The 21,563-nt window shown below is 37.6% G+C and overlaps 1 protein-coding gene across 1 annotated transcript; it reads left to right on the forward strand.

Moving 5' to 3' along the window:
* Positions 1 to 110: 110 nt before the first annotated feature.
* On the forward strand, positions 111 to 21,537 carry LOC108743368 (dynein heavy chain 6, axonemal). The gene is made up of 57 exons (XM_025977042.1): positions 111 to 467; positions 785 to 869; positions 987 to 1,083; positions 1,754 to 1,982; positions 2,054 to 2,438; positions 2,515 to 2,644; positions 2,707 to 2,788; positions 2,854 to 3,034; positions 3,093 to 3,259; positions 3,321 to 3,547; positions 3,603 to 3,777; positions 3,859 to 4,243; positions 4,317 to 4,445; positions 4,529 to 4,786; positions 4,863 to 5,072; positions 5,127 to 5,339; positions 5,404 to 5,550; positions 5,612 to 5,788; positions 5,860 to 6,285; positions 6,345 to 6,481; positions 6,685 to 6,875; positions 6,938 to 7,345; positions 7,423 to 7,694; positions 8,147 to 8,359; positions 8,417 to 8,602; positions 8,708 to 8,904; positions 8,987 to 9,397; positions 9,572 to 9,783; positions 9,851 to 10,299; positions 10,362 to 10,585; positions 10,654 to 10,906; positions 11,039 to 11,229; positions 11,297 to 11,469; positions 11,562 to 11,745; positions 11,830 to 11,992; positions 12,052 to 12,213; positions 12,276 to 12,452; positions 12,722 to 12,918; positions 13,013 to 13,258; positions 13,314 to 13,551; positions 13,680 to 13,840; positions 14,233 to 14,560; positions 14,628 to 14,800; positions 14,878 to 15,058; positions 15,386 to 15,565; positions 15,688 to 16,068; positions 16,162 to 16,352; positions 16,448 to 16,575; positions 16,663 to 16,736; positions 16,802 to 17,042; positions 17,134 to 17,334; positions 17,414 to 17,826; positions 17,900 to 18,079; positions 18,141 to 18,233; positions 18,294 to 18,494; positions 20,971 to 21,088; positions 21,206 to 21,537. Exons 1-57 carry the CDS (start codon positions 328 to 330, stop codon positions 21,433 to 21,435), a joined length of 12,201 nt encoding a protein of 4,066 aa, XP_025832827.1. The 5' UTR covers positions 111 to 327; the 3' UTR covers positions 21,436 to 21,537.
* Positions 21,538 to 21,563: the final 26 nt, after the last annotated feature.

Consider the following 21,563-nt stretch of genomic DNA (forward strand, 5'->3'; position numbering starts at 1 on the left):
ATTTGATTAAAACCGAAAATAAAAACACGTACCTAATTAGGAAGGATTTTTGCTTAATCCTAATCAAGGACTAATTAAATGTACTATCATACGCATATCGCTAAACATTGCCTTTCCCGAAGTTTCTTTATTGTACTAGACTAAACGTGATACTAACAAAAAAATTATAAAGTAAATCCTCATTCTGATTAAGATTATTCAATTTATCGAGTGGAAATATCGCCAATGGCAACCGTTGCTATTTAATATTAAATATCAACAAATAAAGCTCTTGTCATCATAGTCGGTGCATTTATTGTGGTCGAGGAAAAGTACAATATTCACAAGATGGATTTTGATCACGAATCTTCAAAAAAGGGGTCTAGAGCTACAGAATCGACCTTAGACGATTTGTCCAAGATGCTCGACAGTCCCGCGCAGAAAGTGAGCAACAAATACGTCTGCACACCCCCAGAAACGTTTACTCGGTTAGTTTTTCCATTACTGTATTTTTTCTTGTCGACATTTTTCGATCTGCTACGATCAAAATTTATTGTTTATAATAATTCGAACGAACTTGTTACCATTACAAAAGGATCTACTCACTTCGTTAAATAATTGCCGGATTGCACTACGTTATAACAGCAGCAATTTTATTCAATAAGTTTGATTGTGCATTTTTGTTGGTACTAATAAGTACTACGATATTTACAAAAACAAAATTTACTTTTTTCCATGGCAATCACCGAATGTTTTTTATTAATCCAACCAGATATCTATTTTTTAAAAATTAATTTTATTCTAGAAAACCTGATACAATTCCTTTTCACGTTCCGCATAAAAAACTTCTTGAGAAAATCGAATATCAAAAACCAATCCCCGAACCACTGGTAAGTTAATACGATAAGAATAAACGCATCGAAAATGTGCAAATGATACATACTTAGATGCGATAATACAAAAGTGTACTATGTGTATCCTATATCGGTCATTTTTTCCGTTTCAAGACTGGTTTCGATGAACGACAGCAAGCTATACTTAGGAGAAGGAGAAGAAGAGAAAAAATTTCACAAGAGAAAGATGAAGGAGAAACAGCCGCGAAACGTAAGACCATTCATAATTGAAATTTATCAAAGAACAAATAACGTTATAGAGTGTTCGTAGTTAATTTAATTTTTGTATTAATTATTATATAAAACACCTTCAAACATCTAATTTTACCCTAAGCAATAGTCTCCAGTAGGCACCACTTATGTATTAAATACACCAAAGAAAATAAGAATCAAAATCCAAGAAACTAATCGATGTATATTCTATACACGTATGTATATGTAACAAAAGTGCCGCTAAAGCTCCTCAATCGAACCTCGCAGCCTCACATGGGTTATATGGTGTGATAACCTTCCGTCCCTCGTACATGAAGAAGGTTTCGGTTTCAAAGATATGTATAAGGGTTAAAAGACTATCGCCCCAAAGGGCTCCACATAGAGAGTCGGTAATATAACGATCAGAACGTTACAGAAGGTCACGCATAAAGTCTTTGCAATTTTCCAGAAGGTTCGAGAACGTTCCCGAATGACAATTAACTTTTCCTGAGCGAAGCGAGGGTCATCTGCTGCTCGTATAAAAATAAAATTGTAGCGTTTAACTTTTTAAAATGAAAATGTACTTTTGTATTGTTAAATAGCCACCGTTACCATGTTTCTCAAACTTTAGAAAAAATTATAATCTGCAAAAGTAATGTAATAGGTAATAAAAAACTACAACATTTTAGTAAAAAAAGGAGGCGTTCGTTTCATCGGAGAAGAAGCCGAAAGCGAGTCTAATACGGAATCGATTTCGACGGGGGCGAGCGATATTGTTTTGCCTCATCATAAAGTAAAGGGTGTTGTTAAGCAAAAAGACCTGATAAATCAAATGCGAAACACTGTCGACGGATCGTTTGTCTACATGGTTTACGCCGTTCCCAGGTCGTCAGAAATGTTCACCCCGTATGCCTTAAAGTACGTCGCTATATTACCACCTATCACTATAAAACACAGTAAAACATTCAAATTGACCAAATAACTTTTAGATTAGTAGAATACGAGAATGTGGAAAAGACGAACTTTTTGACGATGAGTTCGCATGGCGTGACTCAGTTTATTTGTGGAGAAATGTCCTTCACTAATTTAAACAAATGGGAAGAGGAATACGACACGTATTGTCGTTTAATGAGAATCAAATCGTTCTTTTATTTTCGAATGTGGAAAGCGTATTACGTTTGGCGAAAAGGAATAATTTTTCGAAAATATACTTCTGCAAGGACCGCTTTAGAAGGCAATCTTTTTTACACGAACGCACATTTACGAGAAGCACTCCTCAACATACAAAATATGTGCTTCACAATGATCGAAACCAAATTCTGCGATCTCTCCATTGTAGACAACTTTTACCTATTTTACTTCATAGAAGCGCAGGTTGGTCAGAAATAATTATAAAATATATATAGTAAGTTTCTTTGCTTAATTTAAACTTACGATTACAAACGATCAGATGAAGAAATTGGAAACGGTCCAGAATAAATTAAAGGATTTCAAAGTGATTGTAGGAGAAATTTTAAACAACGGATGCCATGGTGCTTTACTATCCAAAGGCTTTGTCGTTGACGAAACCGTTTTGGAAGGTGAAATCGTTCTTCCATGATCCACTTTAATCTGTCTTATGCATACTCAAACTATTTTACAGATAAAAAAAGTCGATCGAAAGGAGCAAAACTGTCATACATTGAGCAAGCAAAAAAGAAAAAATTTTGTATTCGGCTTACATGGTAAATTCGGATGCACATCTACCGTTTGTTTTCTTTATCTATTATTGTTTTCTTTTGTTCGACAGTTTCTTAATATTGGCCGATTATTTAATGATAAATATGCTCCACCATTTACTCGTGAGTTCAGTGGAAGCTTTTCTAAATATGTTAAAAATGCATATGAAATTCCTGCCAAGTGATGAGACTCTCGAATCCATGGACACGTCTGCAATTATGGAAACTGGCAGACCACGAGAGTATCCACAGGTTTCCAAACAATAGACGTTAAACATTCTAACCGATCTTACTTTATTTTTTACCGTAGAATCCTTTGGTGTTGCTGGACATCACGGTTTCCGCCGACGAAATAGGTCTTGATCCTCCCCAACAAATAACCAACTATATTTTCGATCAGTTGCTCACATTATGGACGGAAAGCGTGTTAAATGTAAAATTGTTTATCCAGGAGAAAACGTACAAACCTTTTACCAAGTGAGTGATGACCGCATGCCCCCTGCAACAGTAATTTTATTGTTTCTATTTTCACTTGTAGTCCAATGATCAACGGCAAAATTGAAGACAGATTGTGCGGCGACGGACCTCCTTTGGGTTTCTATTTAGAAAACGACTTACACTTGCAAACTATAAACAAGGAGATTTTTGAATGCATCAAGGTAAGTTACGATGCCGCCTTCATTTACATGAAAAGACTGGAAACCATTAGGGAATTTTATGCGGAAGATACACAAAAAACGAGAGAGAGCATCGTTGAGGAAAGAAGTAATACGTGCATGACGCACAAAAGCAACCTTTATGGTCAATTTTTAAAATTCAGGTTTGGAGGAGATTCGTAAAATGTGCGTAAGATACAACACTGAGCTCGAAACAATTGCTAACGTTGTTAATCAGCAGCGGCTGGGTTTGTTTTATTTACAACAAGAAACTTTCAAGGCAGGAGTATTACCTCAACCCAAACGACTTATAGAAATACTTGAGGAGGTTTTACCAATGTTAGTCAAATTTTATTTATCCTCTTCAAACTACGCACTATTATTTACAATGTCCAATAAAATAATAACACACCTATCTAGGATCGGAAAAGACAAAGTGGATAAACTAGCCGAGGAAGTAGAACAGGCTATGGAATTTTTAAATAATACAGAACCGTCGAGTACTGAAGAATATGTCGAGTATTTGGAGTTTTTAGAACTTGCTCCCGAAAAAGCAGACACCATGGAAGCAGAAGTGGATTATTGCAAGGAATTGTATGATATAATGGAAGAATTTCACATTCCTGTACCTCCCGAGGATATGTCGAACTATTTAGGATTAAGCGTCACGATGGGCACATTTAGAAACTCGCTCGATAGGAAAATAGAAGAGAAACCAAAGATTATGAAAAATTTCGCAGAACAAATGAACAAGGACATAAGTAACCTAATATCTGAAGCAGGACAAATCAAAGACAAATGTTTGGTAAGCATATGCTTATTATAGGATAAGTACGTAAATATCCCCATCCCATATCTTAACTTGATCGACGTTGTAGCAAGAGTGGTTGTACGATATAAACTCAAACATAGAAGAAGTGTTGGCATTTTTAAACCAACTGTATGAAGAATTGCAAGGTTGTATACAGCGTGCAGGAGAATTTAAAAATTACCAAAAGCAATTCAAAGTAAGTCGCCCACTGATTACGTGCCAACATAACAACTTATGTTTTATGTAAATTAACAATGAAAAATACATTCATTAAAATAGATGGAAGTAACTAGATTCGACATGCTTGATGAAGTAATGAACGATTTGAAATTGAGAATGCTTTTATGGGAAAGTGTGGACACCTGGGCTAAAATCGTAACAGAATGGTACACTGTGGAATTTTCTACCTTAGACGTGGACGATATGAACATAACGACCGCTAAATATTTAAAAAACGTCGCACAATTAGAAAAAGGCCTCCCGAAAAATCTTATTGTGCCGAAATTAAAGGAAGACGTTGAAAGAATTAAAGACAAGGTAAAAAGAATTATAACGAAACACCCATCGTAACGACTATATTCCATTCGTTTAACCCTTCTCTTAATGAAAACAGCTCCCTATTGTTGGCTATTTGAGAAACCCAACGTTAAAGCAACGACACTGGTTGAAAATAGAAGGAGTACTAAATCACAAATTTAAGACGGACGAAGTTGTTACATTGCAATCCTTGGAAAATTTACGTGTATTTGAATTTCCAAACGACCTAATGGAAGTATCTGCTCAAGCAAGTAGCGAAGCAGGCCTAGAAACGCTTTTAAAAAAGGTAGTTACGCGAAGTGATTTTTGTTGAATGCCCAGTTCATTTGTCATTTTCCAGGTCGAAGAAGCGTGGAAGACGCTGGAATTCATCGTCATTCCTCACAAAGACTCAAAAGACGTTTTCATTTTGGGCTCGACCGAAGACGTCCAAGCAGTACTGGACGAGAGTAATATAAATATGACTACCATAGCAAGTTCGCGCCACGTTGGTCCAATCAAACCTCGCGTAGACGAATGGCTAAGGTTTCTGGATCACTTCACAAGAGTCTTGGCATGTGCTACGTTTAAAATATTCATTTAGCGTAACAAAATAAAACTGAGAAACGCTTTTACAGGACGAATGGCTCATGTGCCAGCAAAGCTGGGTTTATTTGGAGGTAATTTTTTCCGCACCTGATATCCAGAGACAATTACCGAACGAAGCAAAAATGTTTTTGGTCGTCGATAAGGCCTGGAAAGAACTTATGAGACGCACGGCTAAAGTAATTTTACAAAATGACCACCTAGTAGAGTTGCCTAACGTTTTTTTCCTCTTATCGCTAGATGCCATTAGCCATGGAGGCCGCCACGTTCCCGGGAATGTTGGAAACGTTGCAAAAGAACAATGCGCTTTTGGAGCAAATCATGAAATGCTTGGAATACTATCTGGAAACCAAAAGGGTCGCGTTCCCACGTTTCTACTTCCTATCGAATGACGAACTGCTAGATATCCTTGCTCAAGTAAGCGGACACTTGTAACACATACGAAAAGTAAACGCGGCGATAAAAAAAATACAATGTTTATACCGTAGACCAAAAATCCTCACGCGGTTCAGCCACATCTACGAAAATGTTTTGACGCAATTGCGAAATTGGAATTTGGAGTGAAGGAGGGAACGGCAGAAGGTGAAGGTCCAGTTCTTACGACCGACATAATGGCAATGATAAGTCCGGAGGGCGAACGGATAGCGCTCGGCAAAGGCTTAAAAGCCCGAGGAAACGTGGAGGATTGGCTCAAAAAGGTTGAGGAGTCTATGTTTATTTCACTGTACAAAGTAATGAAGTTCGGCCTGATGGATTACCAGTTGAAAAAGAGAGAAGAATGGGTCCTGTTGCATCCCAATCAAGTCGTGTTAACGATCTCACAAGTTATGTGGGCCAAAAGTGTTCACAAGATCTTGGACTTTTCTAAAAACATGGACAACGATATGGCCGTTTTTGAACGTAAATGCATTGCGGTAACGTGTCGTTTTTTAATTGGTATTCTTTTAGTTTCAAACGGTTGTTCTTTTTTAAGGACCTCAACCGATTGGCTGGCCTAGTGAGACTGGATCTGGACAAGGTGGTGCGAAAAGTACTGATTGCTTTGATCACAATCGACGTCCACGCCAGAGATACCATATCCAGCATGGTGAAAAATAAAGTGAAAGGAAGGTACAAATTATGACAACCATTTTGTTTCCTCAATTTCCACACTTAATTGTTCCTCGATCCCCTTCCTTTTCAATAAGTTATTTAATTGGATTTGGCTTCGGCCCCCACAATAATACGTATTTCATTTCCTCGCTAATCCTTCCTTAATTATACATACCTATAAGTAGTGGCAATATTTTTCATCCGGCACATTTTACACTTAGCCAAGATTTCGAATGGCTAAAGATGTTACGATACTATTGGCAAGAGGATATCGATAACTGTCTGGCAAAAATGTCCAGCGCTGTTTATGTATACGGCTATGAATACCTAGGAGCGTCGGGAGTTTTGGTAATAACTCCATTGACCGACCGTTGTTATCTCTGTTTAATGGGGGCCCTTCAATTGGACTTAGGTTGTATCGAATATCGAATACACTAATAAATAAAAAAAAACGAATAAATGCAAATTTGTCAGGAGGCGCGCCTGCTGGCCCAGCAGGGACCGGCAAAACAGAAACAACGAAAGACTTATCGAAAGCTTTGGCCATTCAGTGTGTTGTTTTCAATTGCTCCGAAGGTTTGGATTATAAAATTATGGGTCGATTCTTTGCCGGTCTAGCACAATCGGGATCGTGGAGTTGTTTCGACGAATTCAATCGCATCGATATCGAAGTCCTATCGGTCATTGCTCAACAAATTATTACAATTCGTAACGCCAAAGCTGCGAAACTGAAGAGGTTCATGTTCGAAGGGAGGGAAATAAAACTGGTTCAGACGTGCGCAACTTTTATCACAATGAATCCCGGCTACGCCGGACGTACTGAACTACCGGACAACTTGAAAGCTCTGTTTAGACCGATTTCAATGATGGTTCCAGATTACGGTAGGGTAATCAAATTAAAGATAATTTCTTGTGTTATCGGCCTAAACACATTAACCCTTTCTTTTCTGTATGTAAAGCTCTAATAGCAGAAGTGACTCTATATTCAGAAGGGTTTGAGTCGTCGAAAATTCTCGCTCACAAGATGGTTCAAATGTACAAGCTGTGTAGCGAACAGTTGTCCTTGCAGGATCATTACGATTTCGGTATGAGAGCGGTGAAAAGCGTTCTGGTTATGGCAGGATCGTTAAAACGGGCATCTCCGGACCGCAACGAAGACGTTGTACTTATCTGTGCATTAAGAGACAGCAATTTACCAAAATTTCTGTCAGACGATGCGATACTATTTCAAGTAAGTATAAATAATCACTAACAATGGTCGGTGTGTCAGACAAAAAGAACGTGAGACGTCATTTTCAACTTAGCGTGAGAACTGTCCCAGGAAATCGAGGTATTCAAGTACCTTCGCCTGAAAATCCGACTGGTGCTAATAAGTACATCATACTTATCGATAATTTCCGATATATTTTTCGACAGCGAACTCAAATCTAGCTTCACAGTTGCGCTAGATCATCAACATTACAAAATATTCTGATCTGAAAATCATATATCAAATTCTTGCGGTACTGGGCAATTCTCGGGACAAATTCGGACTTTTATGTCGCAAATAAATGATTACACTACCCAACCCAGTTTCCTTTATATTCGACCACCTAGTGGTCGACAGTCCAGATTTTTAAAATCCTGGTCCGATCTGCTATTGGCTACAGTATATGTAGATATGTATAATATACAATATTTTAGGGTATTCTCAGCGACCTTTTCCCCGGAGTCGAATTGCCCGTTGCCGATTACGGAGCGTTCGAAGAAACGATTCGAGAATGTATGATTCTGTTAAAATTGCAAACTGTTGATACGATGATCGTCAAGGTGATTCAGTTATACGAAACGATGATTGTAAGATGGGGGGTAATGTTAGTCGGACCCACGGGTGGCGGAAAGTCCAGCGTCCTTAATGTACGTAAATATATATTCGATAAACGATAGGTACGTAAAGAAACATGGCGATTTTAGACGCTCAGATGTTCCTTATCGAAAATGTACGAGTACGGACACAAGAGTCCTTACTTTCAGCCGGTACGCACGTACATAATGAATCCTAAAGCTGTTACCGCAGGAGAATTATACGGAGAGGTTAATCCTTTCACTTTAGAATGGAGAGACGGCTTAATGGGAATAATGGTTAGGACCGCCGTTCAGGTGAGCGCATGCGTTCTGGGTTTAAATAATTCAAGTTTTACGTATTTCCCTTTAATTTTTATATTGCTGTTTGTTTATCCAATCGTACCTATATACTTGTTACAGTGTACGAACGAAGATCACCAGTGGGTGATTTGCGACGGGCCCGTCGATGCAGTTTGGATAGAAAATCTAAACACCGTACTTGACGATAACAAAATGTTATGCCTGGCTAATTCCGAAAGGATAAAGTTAACTCCTTACGTTCATATGGTATTCGAAGTCATGGATTTGGCGCAGGCCTCGCCTGCAACAGTTAGCAGGTACGAATGTTGATTACTATATGTTATCAACCGCTTCGCCTCTAATGTTGACAAAACAAAAGAAAACAACCGCCCCTTTCAGATGCGGCATGGTTTACATCGATCCTGACGAGTTAAAGTGGCTTCCTTACGTGAAATCCTGGCTCCAAAAGATCGACGACAACCTTATCAACCCGGAGATGAAAGATTTTATACTTAGTTTATTTGAATATGCAATTGAAAAAGCGTTTGTATTTATTAAAAAGAGTTGCGGAATTTCCATGCATCAGGTCGAAGTAAGTAAAATAACGATGGTGTGTAAATTAATGGAAAGTATTTTTAAAACGCCTGGAGCAATGTACAATGTCGGAGAGAAAAGTAAAGTGAGAAACTTCCTCTGCCAAATATTTATTTTTTCTTACTTGTGGGGTGTGGGTGGAAACCTATTGGACTCTTCGAGGGAACGCTATGAATCTCTATTGCGAGATCAATTCGACGAACATCCCGATGCCAGGTAGGTAATTCAAATGCGTAATTATTATTATACGAGTGCTTCTACTGAACCCTAAAAAGGGAGGCTAAACAACAGTCATGATTTTGTGGAAATTAACACCGAATTTTATTTACTAATCGCAAGTGGGTGGGTACCTACTTAAGTTTACGATAAAACTTTCAAAATCGTCTTTAGAATACCACCTGGTAACGATCTTTGGTCGTTGTACATTAACATCCAAAGTCATCGCTTGGAGCCTTGGACAAGAGTAATTCCTCCCTTTGAATATGACAATGAAACGCCATTCTTTGACATGCTCGTTCCCACAATAGACACCGTAAGATATGGACATGTGATGGAAAAATTAGTAACAGTCGGCCATCCCGTTTTATACACTGGAGATACAGGTTAGCGACACCGTTACAACCTATTTATTTATTATTAACGTTACTAACCATCGCAAACAAATCTTAGGCGTTGGAAAGTCGGTGATAGCAAAACAAGTGTTGCTCGCGCTACAAAACACGGGGAAATTCGTTACGGCCTCTTTAAACTTTTCGGCGCAGACGAGCAGTCTTCGAACTCAGGAAATGTTAGAGCTAAAATTGGAACGTAAAAAGAAAACTTTATTGGGAGCACCTGCTGGCAAGAAAATCGTATTATTTGTAGACGATGTCAACATGCCCAAATTGGAGACGTACGGGGCGCAACCTCCCATTGAACTTTTAAGGCAATTTCTAGACTACAGCGGATTGTACGACAGGGACAAATTGTTCTGGAAGGAAATCCGGGACTTGGTGATAACTGCCGCTTGTGGTCCTCCAGGTGGTGGACGGAATCCCCTAACGCCGAGGTTCGTCAGACACTTCGGCATGCTACTTATACCTCCGCCAAACGAATTCACGCTAAAAGCCATCTTCAAGGTAACAGCATTACATGTACGTAGACAAAAACATCACACAAAACCAATGTTACCAATCTCTAGGCGATTTTGAAAGGATTTTTGTGGGATTTCGCCAATCCAGTAAGAGATTTGGCTGACAGCATGATAAATGCTGCAGTAGAAATTTACAACCGCATAGCAGTTGACTTACTACCAACCCCTGCCAAGTCACATTACGTGTTCAACTTACGTGACTTATCCAAATGCATTCAAGGGATTTTACAAGCCGACCAGGGAACCCTTCGGGACGCAGCATCCATGTTGAGGTAAAAGAAAGAGATGGAAGTGCGAAGTAGAAACGATCTAGTCCTAATAATTAGTGGCGCTTTTTTAGACTTTTCTATCACGAATGTCTCCGAACGTTCCACGACCGCCTTATAAATAAAGAGGACAAATGGTATTTTTATTCGCTGATGAGAGAACAGTGCGGCCGTGCATTCGGAAATCCGGTTCTTAATTTACCCGAAGACAACGTTTCCGATTTGCCGATTCTCTTATTCGGCGACTTCAGCCGATTTGGTGTCGAAAAGGAGGATCGAATTTACGAGGAATTTCTAGATATTAACAAAGTCAAAAATGTCCTGCAGGTACAATATTTATTTTACACTAGGTACATTTATTTTATATGAATTAGTAATTAGCCGATGACTCTTGGTGAAACGTATTGACTAAATACATCTACAAATAAATGCATAAATTAGTAATGACTCGCTATTCAGGATTACTTGGATGATTATAATCTAACGACATCGAAAGAAATGAAATTGATCTTCTTCATGGATGCTATCGAGCATTGCTGCAGGATAGCAAGAATTCTGCGAGCTGAACGAGGCAATGCTCTTCTGGTAGGAGTCGGGGGAATGGGAAAGCAAAGTCTAACAAGACTTGCATCGCATGTGAACACTTACAGGTGTTATTATTGTTATAATTATTACTATAACTATTATTATTATATTTTTTTCTCATCTCCGTTTCAGATGTTCTCAAATAGAGCTTACCCGGAATTACGACCACACTTCGTTTTTTGATGACTTGAGGCGATTCTATTTTAACGCGGGCGGATTGAAGGAGATTACCGTATTCTTGTTCACGGACACCCAAATCGTGCAAGAAGAATTTTTAGAAGACATTAACAATATTTTAAATTCAGGTTACACGATGTGTTTATTGTAATGCGATAATACGTATATTATATGATACCTGTAACGCTCGACGAATACTTCATGGCGGTGGTTATTTCAGGAGAAGTTCCGAATTTATTCGAAGCTGAGGAGATGGAAAGAGCGATCATTGCCTGTCGTCCGGATGCAAAAGAAATGGGAATAGAAGAAGGAAATCGCGATGCTATATTTGACTTCTTTATACAAAGAGTTAGAGCGAACTTGCATTTGGTCCTTTGCATGAGCCCTGTGGGAGACGCATTCCGGTAATAAAATTCACACTAAAAAAAATCAAAGCAAATAATGTCCGCCTATACCTACCGTATAAAATGTGCGCAATGAAATTTTAGACGCCGTTGTCGCATGTTTCCGTCGTTGGTAAACTGCTGCACTATCGATTGGTTTACAAAGTGGCCCCAAGAAGCACTACTCTCAGTCGCGAAAAATAGTTTCAAAGACATGGACGAAACCCTACGAGATAATTTGTCGTCAATATGCGTCACCATACACGAGGTGAGAAAAAAAAAAACAAAATTTAATTAACCTTAAACAATTTCAATTTTTTAAAAAAGAGCGTAGAACTGATGACAGAACGATTTTACACTGAGGTTAGAAGACATTATTACACCACTCCGAGCAGTTATTTGGACCTGCTCAAACTTTACGAAAATATGCTTCAAGATCAGAAAGATAAAATTAGCAAGATCAGGGACAGAGTTGCCAACGGTTTAACGGTAGGTAACCCAAGGACGATTAAAAATGCGAAAGATACCTATCGATTAAAAACGCGTTACAGAAAATTTACGAAACAAACGATATGATTGATGTGATGAAAGTGGAACTGACCGAAATGGAACCGCTACTTATTAAGCAATCGGCGGCTGTAGCTGCTCTCATGAAATTTCTCGACAAAGAACAAAAATCTGCCGATAAAGTTAGGGAGATAGTAAAAAGTGACGAAGCTGAAGCAAAGGTACTGCACATGTTATCTAGATAGACATTATAATCATCGTCAGGTTTACTAACGTATGCTACATAGGTACAGGCGTACGTGTAATGCGTAGTATTACGTCTGTTGCATAGGTACCTACTATCTCAATTCAAAATGACCTATCACAGCTTTTTTATTATATGTGCCCAAAAATTTCTAGGTTTGGCCTACTTTTAGTATATAGGCATCTAAATAAATAATGCACATCGATAAATAATAGCACCTGCACGAAAAGTTTCTTCTTATTATAGATAAAAGCCGACGAAACACAAGCACTAGCAGACGAAGCCCAAGCGGACTTAAATGTCGCTTTGCCTGCGTTAGAAGCTGCAGTCAAAGCGCTCGAATCTTTAAACAAGAACGACATCAATGAGCTGAAGGTCTTCGTAAAACCGCCATACCTGGTCAGAGTTGTGATGGAAGCAGTTTGCTTATTGCTTGGAGCAAAGTAAATTTCTATTAATACAACTCAACACTGTGATTTTTATAATAAATTCAATTTTATGTACGTATGTATATACATTAATGTACCGTACCGCTAGAACCGACTGGAATTCGGCGAAACAAGTGATGGGCGACGTGAACTTTCTCAAACGACTTCAAGACTACGATAAGGATCGCATCCCCGAATCTACGCTCAAAAAATTGAAACAATACGTCGATATGAAAGATTTTATTCCCGAAGAAGTGGCGAAGGTGTCGAAAGTATGCAAAAGCATGTGCCTATGGGTTCGAGCTATCGACCAGTATGCGAAAGTTTTCAAAGTTGTCGAACCGAAACGGAAAAGGTAATTTTAATTATCACCTTGACAACGAAACGGAAAAACGGAAAATTTTAAACAGGTTGAACGAAGCAGAAAAAGAACTCAATCAGGTTATGGGAGTGTTGAGAGAGAAGCAGAGACAATTAGCAGACGTAGAAGCTCAAATTGCAAATTTGGAGGCTCAATTTAACGCAAGTGTTGCTCAACAAAAAGCGCTGGAAGATAGCATAGCCCTCACGGCTTCTCGTATTACGAACGCTGGAAGACTAAATATCGCCCTAGGAGACGAACAAGTTCGATGGGAACAAAGTGTAGAGGTATGTAATTAGTAACACCGCAGACCGAAATTACCACACAGTCACGAGCAAGATCGGTCTAATCTAACATGAGAGCACTGTTACGATTATGGTGTCGTTTGTACTTATATTAAGTAATAATTTTTAAGCTTTCAAATAAGCAACTCGCTTGCATTATTGGAGATGTTCTTCTCTCTGCCGCTTGCGTCGCTTATCTGGGAGCCTTCACCAGCAATTACCGTAAAGAACTTGTCGATCGATGGTTCGAAAGGTGCAAGGATTTAAAAATACCTTCTTCCGAAACATACAGGTAGAAAATAAATACTTATGCGTAGGTACTTATAAATATTAAATCTTCTTTTACTCTCGTTCAACCGTAAAACTTAAACATCTTAACCCAATTGCACAATACGTCATCATTATGAGGCCTCCGATTCGGCATGCACCTTCACTTCCTTCTGCCTTGAGCAAATCTTTGCATTTCTCGAAAACTAAAGCAGCCTACCCCTCCAACTCTATTAGCGAACAATAATCTGCCTCAACTCCCGTTTCTGCTTCTGACATGTCTCTAACTCTAGCCCTTCTCATATCTGAGAAGACGTCCTACCAACCTATTTAGTGCTATAGGTACCTAAGTAAATACTCCTTGCTAGTGGCTAATACTGCCGTAGTGCCTATCTATTAGATATAAATGTGTTTAAGTTTATTGGCGGTGCTAGCGGATCCGTACGAAATACGAATGTGGAACGCGTGCGGTTTGCCACGAGACGACGTTTCGACAGAGAACGCCATCTTGGTAACGAAAGGTAATCGTTGGCCATTGATGATTGATCCTCAAGAGCAAGCCAACAGATGGATAAAACAAATGGAACAGTCCAAACACTTGCGAGTCACGAAATTAACAGATCCAAACTTTATGCGAGTTCTAGAGGCAGCCATAAGACTGGGAAATCCCGTGTTACTGGAGGAAGTTGGCGAAACACTCGATCCAACATTGGATCCGATCTTACTAAAGCAAACATTTGTAACGGTAATCACCTACGTTTTGCGAAACTACCTTACAAAAACATCGTAACACGTATCTATTTAACATTTAGGGCGGTCGCCTTCTTATTCGTCTCGGAGATTCTGATGTCGAATACGACACAAATTTCAGATTTTATGTAACGACAAAATTAGCCAACCCCCATTACTTGCCCGAAATATGCATCCAAGTTACCATTGTGAATTTTACTGTAACACCTTCTGGTCTAGAAGATCAACTACTTGCGTAAGTAATTAGTAGATAATAAATAGAAAAATAATTCGATATCTATCTACATATGTGTGTTGTATGTACATGCATAGTGACGTGGTAAGATTGGAAAGACCTGAATTGGAAGAACAAAGAACTGAACTTATAATAAGAATAAACAGTGACAAAACGCAACTGAAGTCCATCGAAGATAAAATTTTAAAACTTCTCTTTACATCCGAAGGAAACGTATTAGACGACGAAGATCTTATTGAAACTCTTAACGAGAGTAAGGTGAGATGATGATAGATTAATGAGATGAGACGTTAAAATTCCCGAGCAATTCCCAATTAGGTATACCTATGTACGTACGAGTAGGTACATGTACGTAGGTAGGTAATAAAAAATAATGAAAGTTAATTACCCATTTAAAAAATTGACTGAAAACACGGTAAAGATTAAGAATAATTGCTGCAATTTTTATTATTCGAAACGTTCCAAATCGGCGCATTTGTTCTACAATGTCGCTGTAACTCGACATAGGCAGATACATAGTATAATTTTAATGATTCGTGTTGAACGATACACACTAACTTAAGTTTAATGTCTATAATATGACAGGAAACATCGGCAATCATTGCCGCCAGACTTATAGAAACAGAAGCAACGGAAGAGAAGATTTCGATTGCTCGGGAAAAATATCGACCGGTTGCGACAAGAGGATCCGTGCTGTATTTCGTAGTTGCTCAACTAGCTGAAATCGACCCTATGTATCAGTATTCTTTGAAGTACTTTACTCAGGTGAACAGTTTGAACTAATCCTAAAATTAGTATTAGGACCTTTAAAACAAGTTGCACTTATACCTTATCTTGTTATTAGATAATAACGTTATGTAGGTACATATCTATAATAATCTAAATAGGTTTTCTGTATGGTCATTGAGACGAGCGAAGCCAGTTCGAATTTGGAATACAGACTGGAAATCCTTTATCGGGAAATAACGATTTCCGTATACACGAACGTATCTCGCGGCCTATTTGAAAAACACAAGCTAGTATTCAGTTTCATGCTTTGCGTAGCAATTTTCACGGAAAACGGTCAAATTAACGACGCGCAAATGAATTATTTAATGAGAGGACCGGTGGGTGCAAGAGCTCCAACCGTTGCCAAGCCCAATTTTCCTACTATTACGGAGGCCATGTGGGTCGGAGTTAATCATTTGGCCGACACCTTCAACTATTTCGCTCGTTTACCTCAAGACATTACAAACGTGATCAAGGTCCAAATTGGAGACTTTACGCAGGTATGTTATGTTAATGTAATTGTTACCATAAACTATGCTAAACGTAGGTTAATACTGTACCACAATTGCGTGTCTAATTAATATTTTTTAAAGGAAATCGTTGTTGTACCGAAAACAACATCAAAAAGTACCATCGAGTGGAATAAGCAAGTCCAAGACTTCGATAAATTATTAATGTTGAAAACGTTGCAAGAAGAAAAATTGGTATTTGCTATAACACAATTTGTAAAAGTAAAAATGGGCCAATCGTTTATAGAAAGTCCCCAAATAAGTTTGAATTTACTGTAAGTTTCTATAAGGTGGACATATTTTTTAACCACATTATCTCCAAACGGTCGAAGATCGACGATTAGCGTTATTAATTAAATACTGTTTTCAGTTTTAAAGATACCTCCAATATAACACCGTTGATATTTATTTTGAGCACCGGATCTGATCCATTTAGTGCATTTCAAAGATTCGCTGCAGAGGTCGGATTCCTAGAACGAATTCAATCCATTTCATTGGGTACACTACACGTTAGCCTATTATGACAAGATAATGTCGTGTTAGATGTATATACGTACAATATTATATCTTTAATTTGTTATCTAGGTCAGGGGCAAGGACCTGTCGCTGAGAAGATGATTTCAACGGCTAAACCAAAAGGAGACTGGGTATTTCTACAGGTAGGTACCTATTTGAATTTTTGTAAAATAGCTGCGAAAATCAAAAAATGGTAAATTCATTTCAGAACTGCCATTTGGCAACGTCGTGGATGTTGGCAATGGAAAAAATTGTCCTCCAAATAGCCGAGGACCCTTCGGCCATTCACAGTGAATTTAGAATCTTTATGAGCTCAATGCCTTCCAAGGCGTTCCCTGTTTCAGTTCTTCAAAACTCCGTTAAAGTTACAAACGAACCGCCCAAGGGAGTACGGGCTAATATAAAACGAGCTTTCAGCGAAATGACAGATGAATTCTTCGAAGACCACCGTAAGTACCTACCATACGTTAGGTGTACATAGGTATATGTAATATACAAACGACTTAATGTATAAACAACCGTCACGCTTATCTGCTATAGCTTTGGACCAAGATTGGAGAACGATGTTGTTTGGTCTTTGCATGTTTCATGCAATCATACAAGAACGCAAGAAATTCGGACCTCTCGGATGGAACATCATTTACGAATTTAACGATAGCGATCGCGAGTTTGCCTTTAACACCCTGAAAATGTTTTGTGCCGAAGGTACCATACCGTGGGACGCTCTCGAATATATAACGGGTAATACCTACCTATTTATTTATGCAAATCAATTAATTACTGAATTCGATCGTTGCACCTCGTTTTTAATTACAAACAGGAGAAATAACGTATGGAGGTCGAGTAACGGATCATTGGGATCTACGTTGTTTGAAAACAATTCTCAAAGGATTTTTCGCGCCGCACACCCTACTGCCTAACTATACTTATTCAAAGTCGGGGGTGTACTACTGTCCGCAATTCGAAAAAATACAAGAGTACCGTGAATTTATCGACGATTTACCTATAATCGAACCTCCAGAAATATTTGGAATGCACGAAAATGCCAATATCGCTTTTCAGACAAAAGAGACGCAAAGTATCATCAAAACACTTCAAGATTGTCAACCGCGTTCCGGAGGAGGGACTGAAGGAAAATCTAGCGACGAAATTGTTTATGACTTAGCCCAATCGATCAGAGAAATTATTATGGACAGACTAAACCCAGACCTAGTTCACATAAATATGTTTAAGGTGATGTTGAGCTGTTACTTATTATTTGTATCTCAATGTTTAAAAATGGAATTCAATTGTGTTTATTTCGCAGAGAGATGACAAAGGTAGACTTCCGTCTTTAACGACAGTTTTACTTCAAGAAATAGACCGTTTCAACAAACTATTAACTATGCTTCATTCGTCACTAATTAATTTACAAAAAGCAATAAAAGGACTCTTGGTAATGTCAGATGCGCTAGAAGAAGTCTTCACAGCTTTCATCAACAACGCCGTATGCATTTTTCCCACAAACAAAACGTGAAAATTTTTTTTAACGAAAATGTCTTTTTAAGATCCCAAAAATGTGGTCATCAAAGTCATACCCGTCTTTGAAGTCTTTAGGAAGTTGGGTACACGATCTAGAGCTGCGACTTGACTTTATAAGTGTACGAACAATATTGGTTTTTTTTTAATGGCCACGGTTTCAATTTTGATTCAATTTATAGATTTGGATGCAGTACGGACATCCGAAATCCTACTGGCTCTCTGGATTTTATTTCACCCAGGGATTTTTGACAGGAACTCTACAAACTCATGCCCGAAAATACGACGTCCCTATTGATCAATTAAAATATAACTTTATAGTACAAAGAGTCTACGTCGATCAAGAAGAAATCAAAAAAGCACACGACGAACAAGATTACGAGGTACCTACCTAACAATAGGTATAGATTTATTCATAAACTTCATATCAATATAGCGTGTTTCTTGCTATATTATTATGGAGCTTTGATTTATTTATGTGTTTAACAAATCGTTAAAGTAAATTTATTGTTGTTTTTGACTTACAACATCTGTGTTTAAGGACGCTCCACAACTGTTGCCTATTAATCAATTATGTAAAAAAACATTCATCAATAGATGCCTAACATGCATCATATAGGTAGTGTGTGCAAAACCCCAAATTGCATTCAGAGTTTTGTTATGTTTCCCGATCAATCTCTTTCCGATTCTAGTTTTATCCACATTCAAATAGAGATTCACCGAGAAGCACAAGGCAACCCTAAAATGGGCAACTTCACAATAATACACACAAAACATTAAGTAGATACTTATATATGTATAGAATCAACTATTATACATAAACAGATATATGTATGTACCTAAGTACTGCTCGCCGGCCATTTTATGTTACTGCAAGTTGAGCTAAAATGTTTACAAAAACCCTACTTATTGCTTATGGAAGCCGCTTACCGAACCAATTCAGAGAGATCAGGCTATCCATTCGTAGCTCGTTCACACGTTATCACTTAAGCACCGATAATGTTTATCAGTTTTTAATCAAATTATCTATCACTACACACACGTATGTATATGTATAAGTACGCCATTAATTCGCGAACGTTATGCACCGACGCGACTACTAACGAAATAATAAGTAAAAAAACCACCAACTATAATGCAATTACCACAGAAGAAAATTGTGATACCAACGTGAAAGTATATCGGCCTTGAACATGACAACCGATACCTACTATAAGTACCACAGAATTGATTATCCACGACAATTTCTTATCAATTAGGTACCATCTCTTTTTCTTAGTCGTTTTTACTAACTTGATTACAAAAATAATAGAAAAAGTCAAAAGGACCATGATTACCTACAAAGTATGGCATTATACTTGTACGTACTGCATTCCTATTTGATGAAAAGTTTTCGTATCAAAAAGTAATGCTTTTGAAAGCAGCTTTTCTTACTAACCACGCATTATTGAGCACCAATTTATTAATTTGCCAAGCAGCACAAGAATTACCTACAGTATATCTCTACAAAACTACCAAAAGTAAGGACGTTCTACCTAACATTGATTAATAAAACATAAACATACGGTATGTTATGTTTCCCGATCAATCTCTTTCCGATTCTAGTTTTACACACAATCAAAAAGAGAACGAACGAAAAATACAAGGAAGCTTCAACAATGGGCAACTTCACAATAATACGTAAAAATTACATTACGAATTTTGTAATTAAAATTGTTTATTTGCAATGCAAGTTGTTTTATACAATGTGGAAAAGTAATGCGCAACACCCACCTATAATATTTAACTCGACGTGTACCCACCGTCAGCCATTTTGTTAAGGTAAATTCTGCTGAAAATCTACAAAAAAAACTACTTATTGTAAGAAGAAATCACTCACCGAACCAATTCAGAGGATGTAGACTGTCCAGTTGTATCCCGTTCATACGTTATCACTAACAGAAATAAAGTTAGTTTTTAATTGAACTATCTAGTACACACACAAACGGCATAAATTCACGAACGTTACGCAACACCGACAAAAAACCACTAACTAAAACTTACTACTGTAGAAAACCAACCCGAAAATGAAAAAGAAAACCTTAATGCCCTTGAAAGTGACAACCGATATCACCACCTAATTTACATATGTATAATCGCCCGTTACATTGAAAATTAATATATTATTTAATACGAAACATGTTTAAGTATAACACATTGAAATTTCTGGTGGTTAATTTTAATTAATAACCATCTCTTTTCTTGGTTATTACCAACACACTAATAGATAACGGCTATTATACTGATGTAATTAGCACAGATTTGGTTCTTAAATAAATGGCAACAATAACAGTATAAAAATTTAACCATTTATTATTTTGTTAAGACACCATAACATGAAAAACCACGTCTTTTGTATTGTTCTTGATATACATAAAAACATTTGATCAAAACAAAACCGGCTAATTAAACAATTTAAGTACCGGCATAATATAAACAAAAGTTAAATTGTTGTATATAACTCGCAGGCGCATTCAACATTTTCAATAAATTAAAATGATTTATAAGTTTATTGTTACTTTAAATCAAAATTTGACTATTGAAAATATGTGAATTTTTCAAAAATTATTGCATCGTAAGTTAGGCAACCAACAACCCTGATCTGTCAGAATGGGAACCAACCATTTCTTTATAAAAGTAATCGCTTTGTATATTAATTTTTGAATGTTTGATACGGCAGAGATAATTTAAATGATTTATTACGATTTTAATACAAATAAGGGAACGATGTGGTTATAATACAGTCATTTATTAAGACACCATTAATTATATGCATGCAATTTTGATCAAAAGCAATTAAAACTAAACGTAATGTTTAAGGTGCGGTCGGTTTTTGGTGCTTTAACAACCCCTACAGACGGAGTAATTATCCATGGATTATATTTGGACGCTGGAAGATGGGACAACCGAAACGGGATCTTAGTGGACGCTGAACCAGGTCAGCAAGCAGTTACATAAAAATAACTTTTTACTTTACTTCCTTTTATTTATTCATTATTTGATACATTCTAATAGGTAATAAACAGTTGATAAAAGTTTGTTACTTTATTTACAGGTGAAATAAATCCTCCATTGCCTTCAGTTCACTTCATGCCAGTCGTAAAACTACCGGCCAAAGACACCCGTTACGTATGTCCTTTGTACAAAACCTCAGTGAGGGCTGGCACTTTATCAACCACCGGACACAGCACCAACTTTGTCCTTGCAGTTTTCCTGCCAACAACTGAACTTCAAAGTTACTGGATATTGAAAGGCACCGCTTTACTTACTCAACTCACAGATTAATTACTGTTCCTCCTGCGTTTTAGTTAATTTAATTGTTAGTTAACATATTCACTTACTATGATATCGACCCTCATTCAACCTTAAATAAAAACTCGTTTTTTCTTTTTTATTTTTTAGATAGCTGTATT

Source organism: Agrilus planipennis, unplaced genomic scaffold (genome assembly GCF_000699045.2).
Source record: "Agrilus planipennis isolate EAB-ADULT unplaced genomic scaffold, Apla_2.0 scaffold405, whole genome shotgun sequence".
Taxonomy (NCBI): Eukaryota; Metazoa; Arthropoda; class Insecta; order Coleoptera; family Buprestidae; genus Agrilus; species Agrilus planipennis.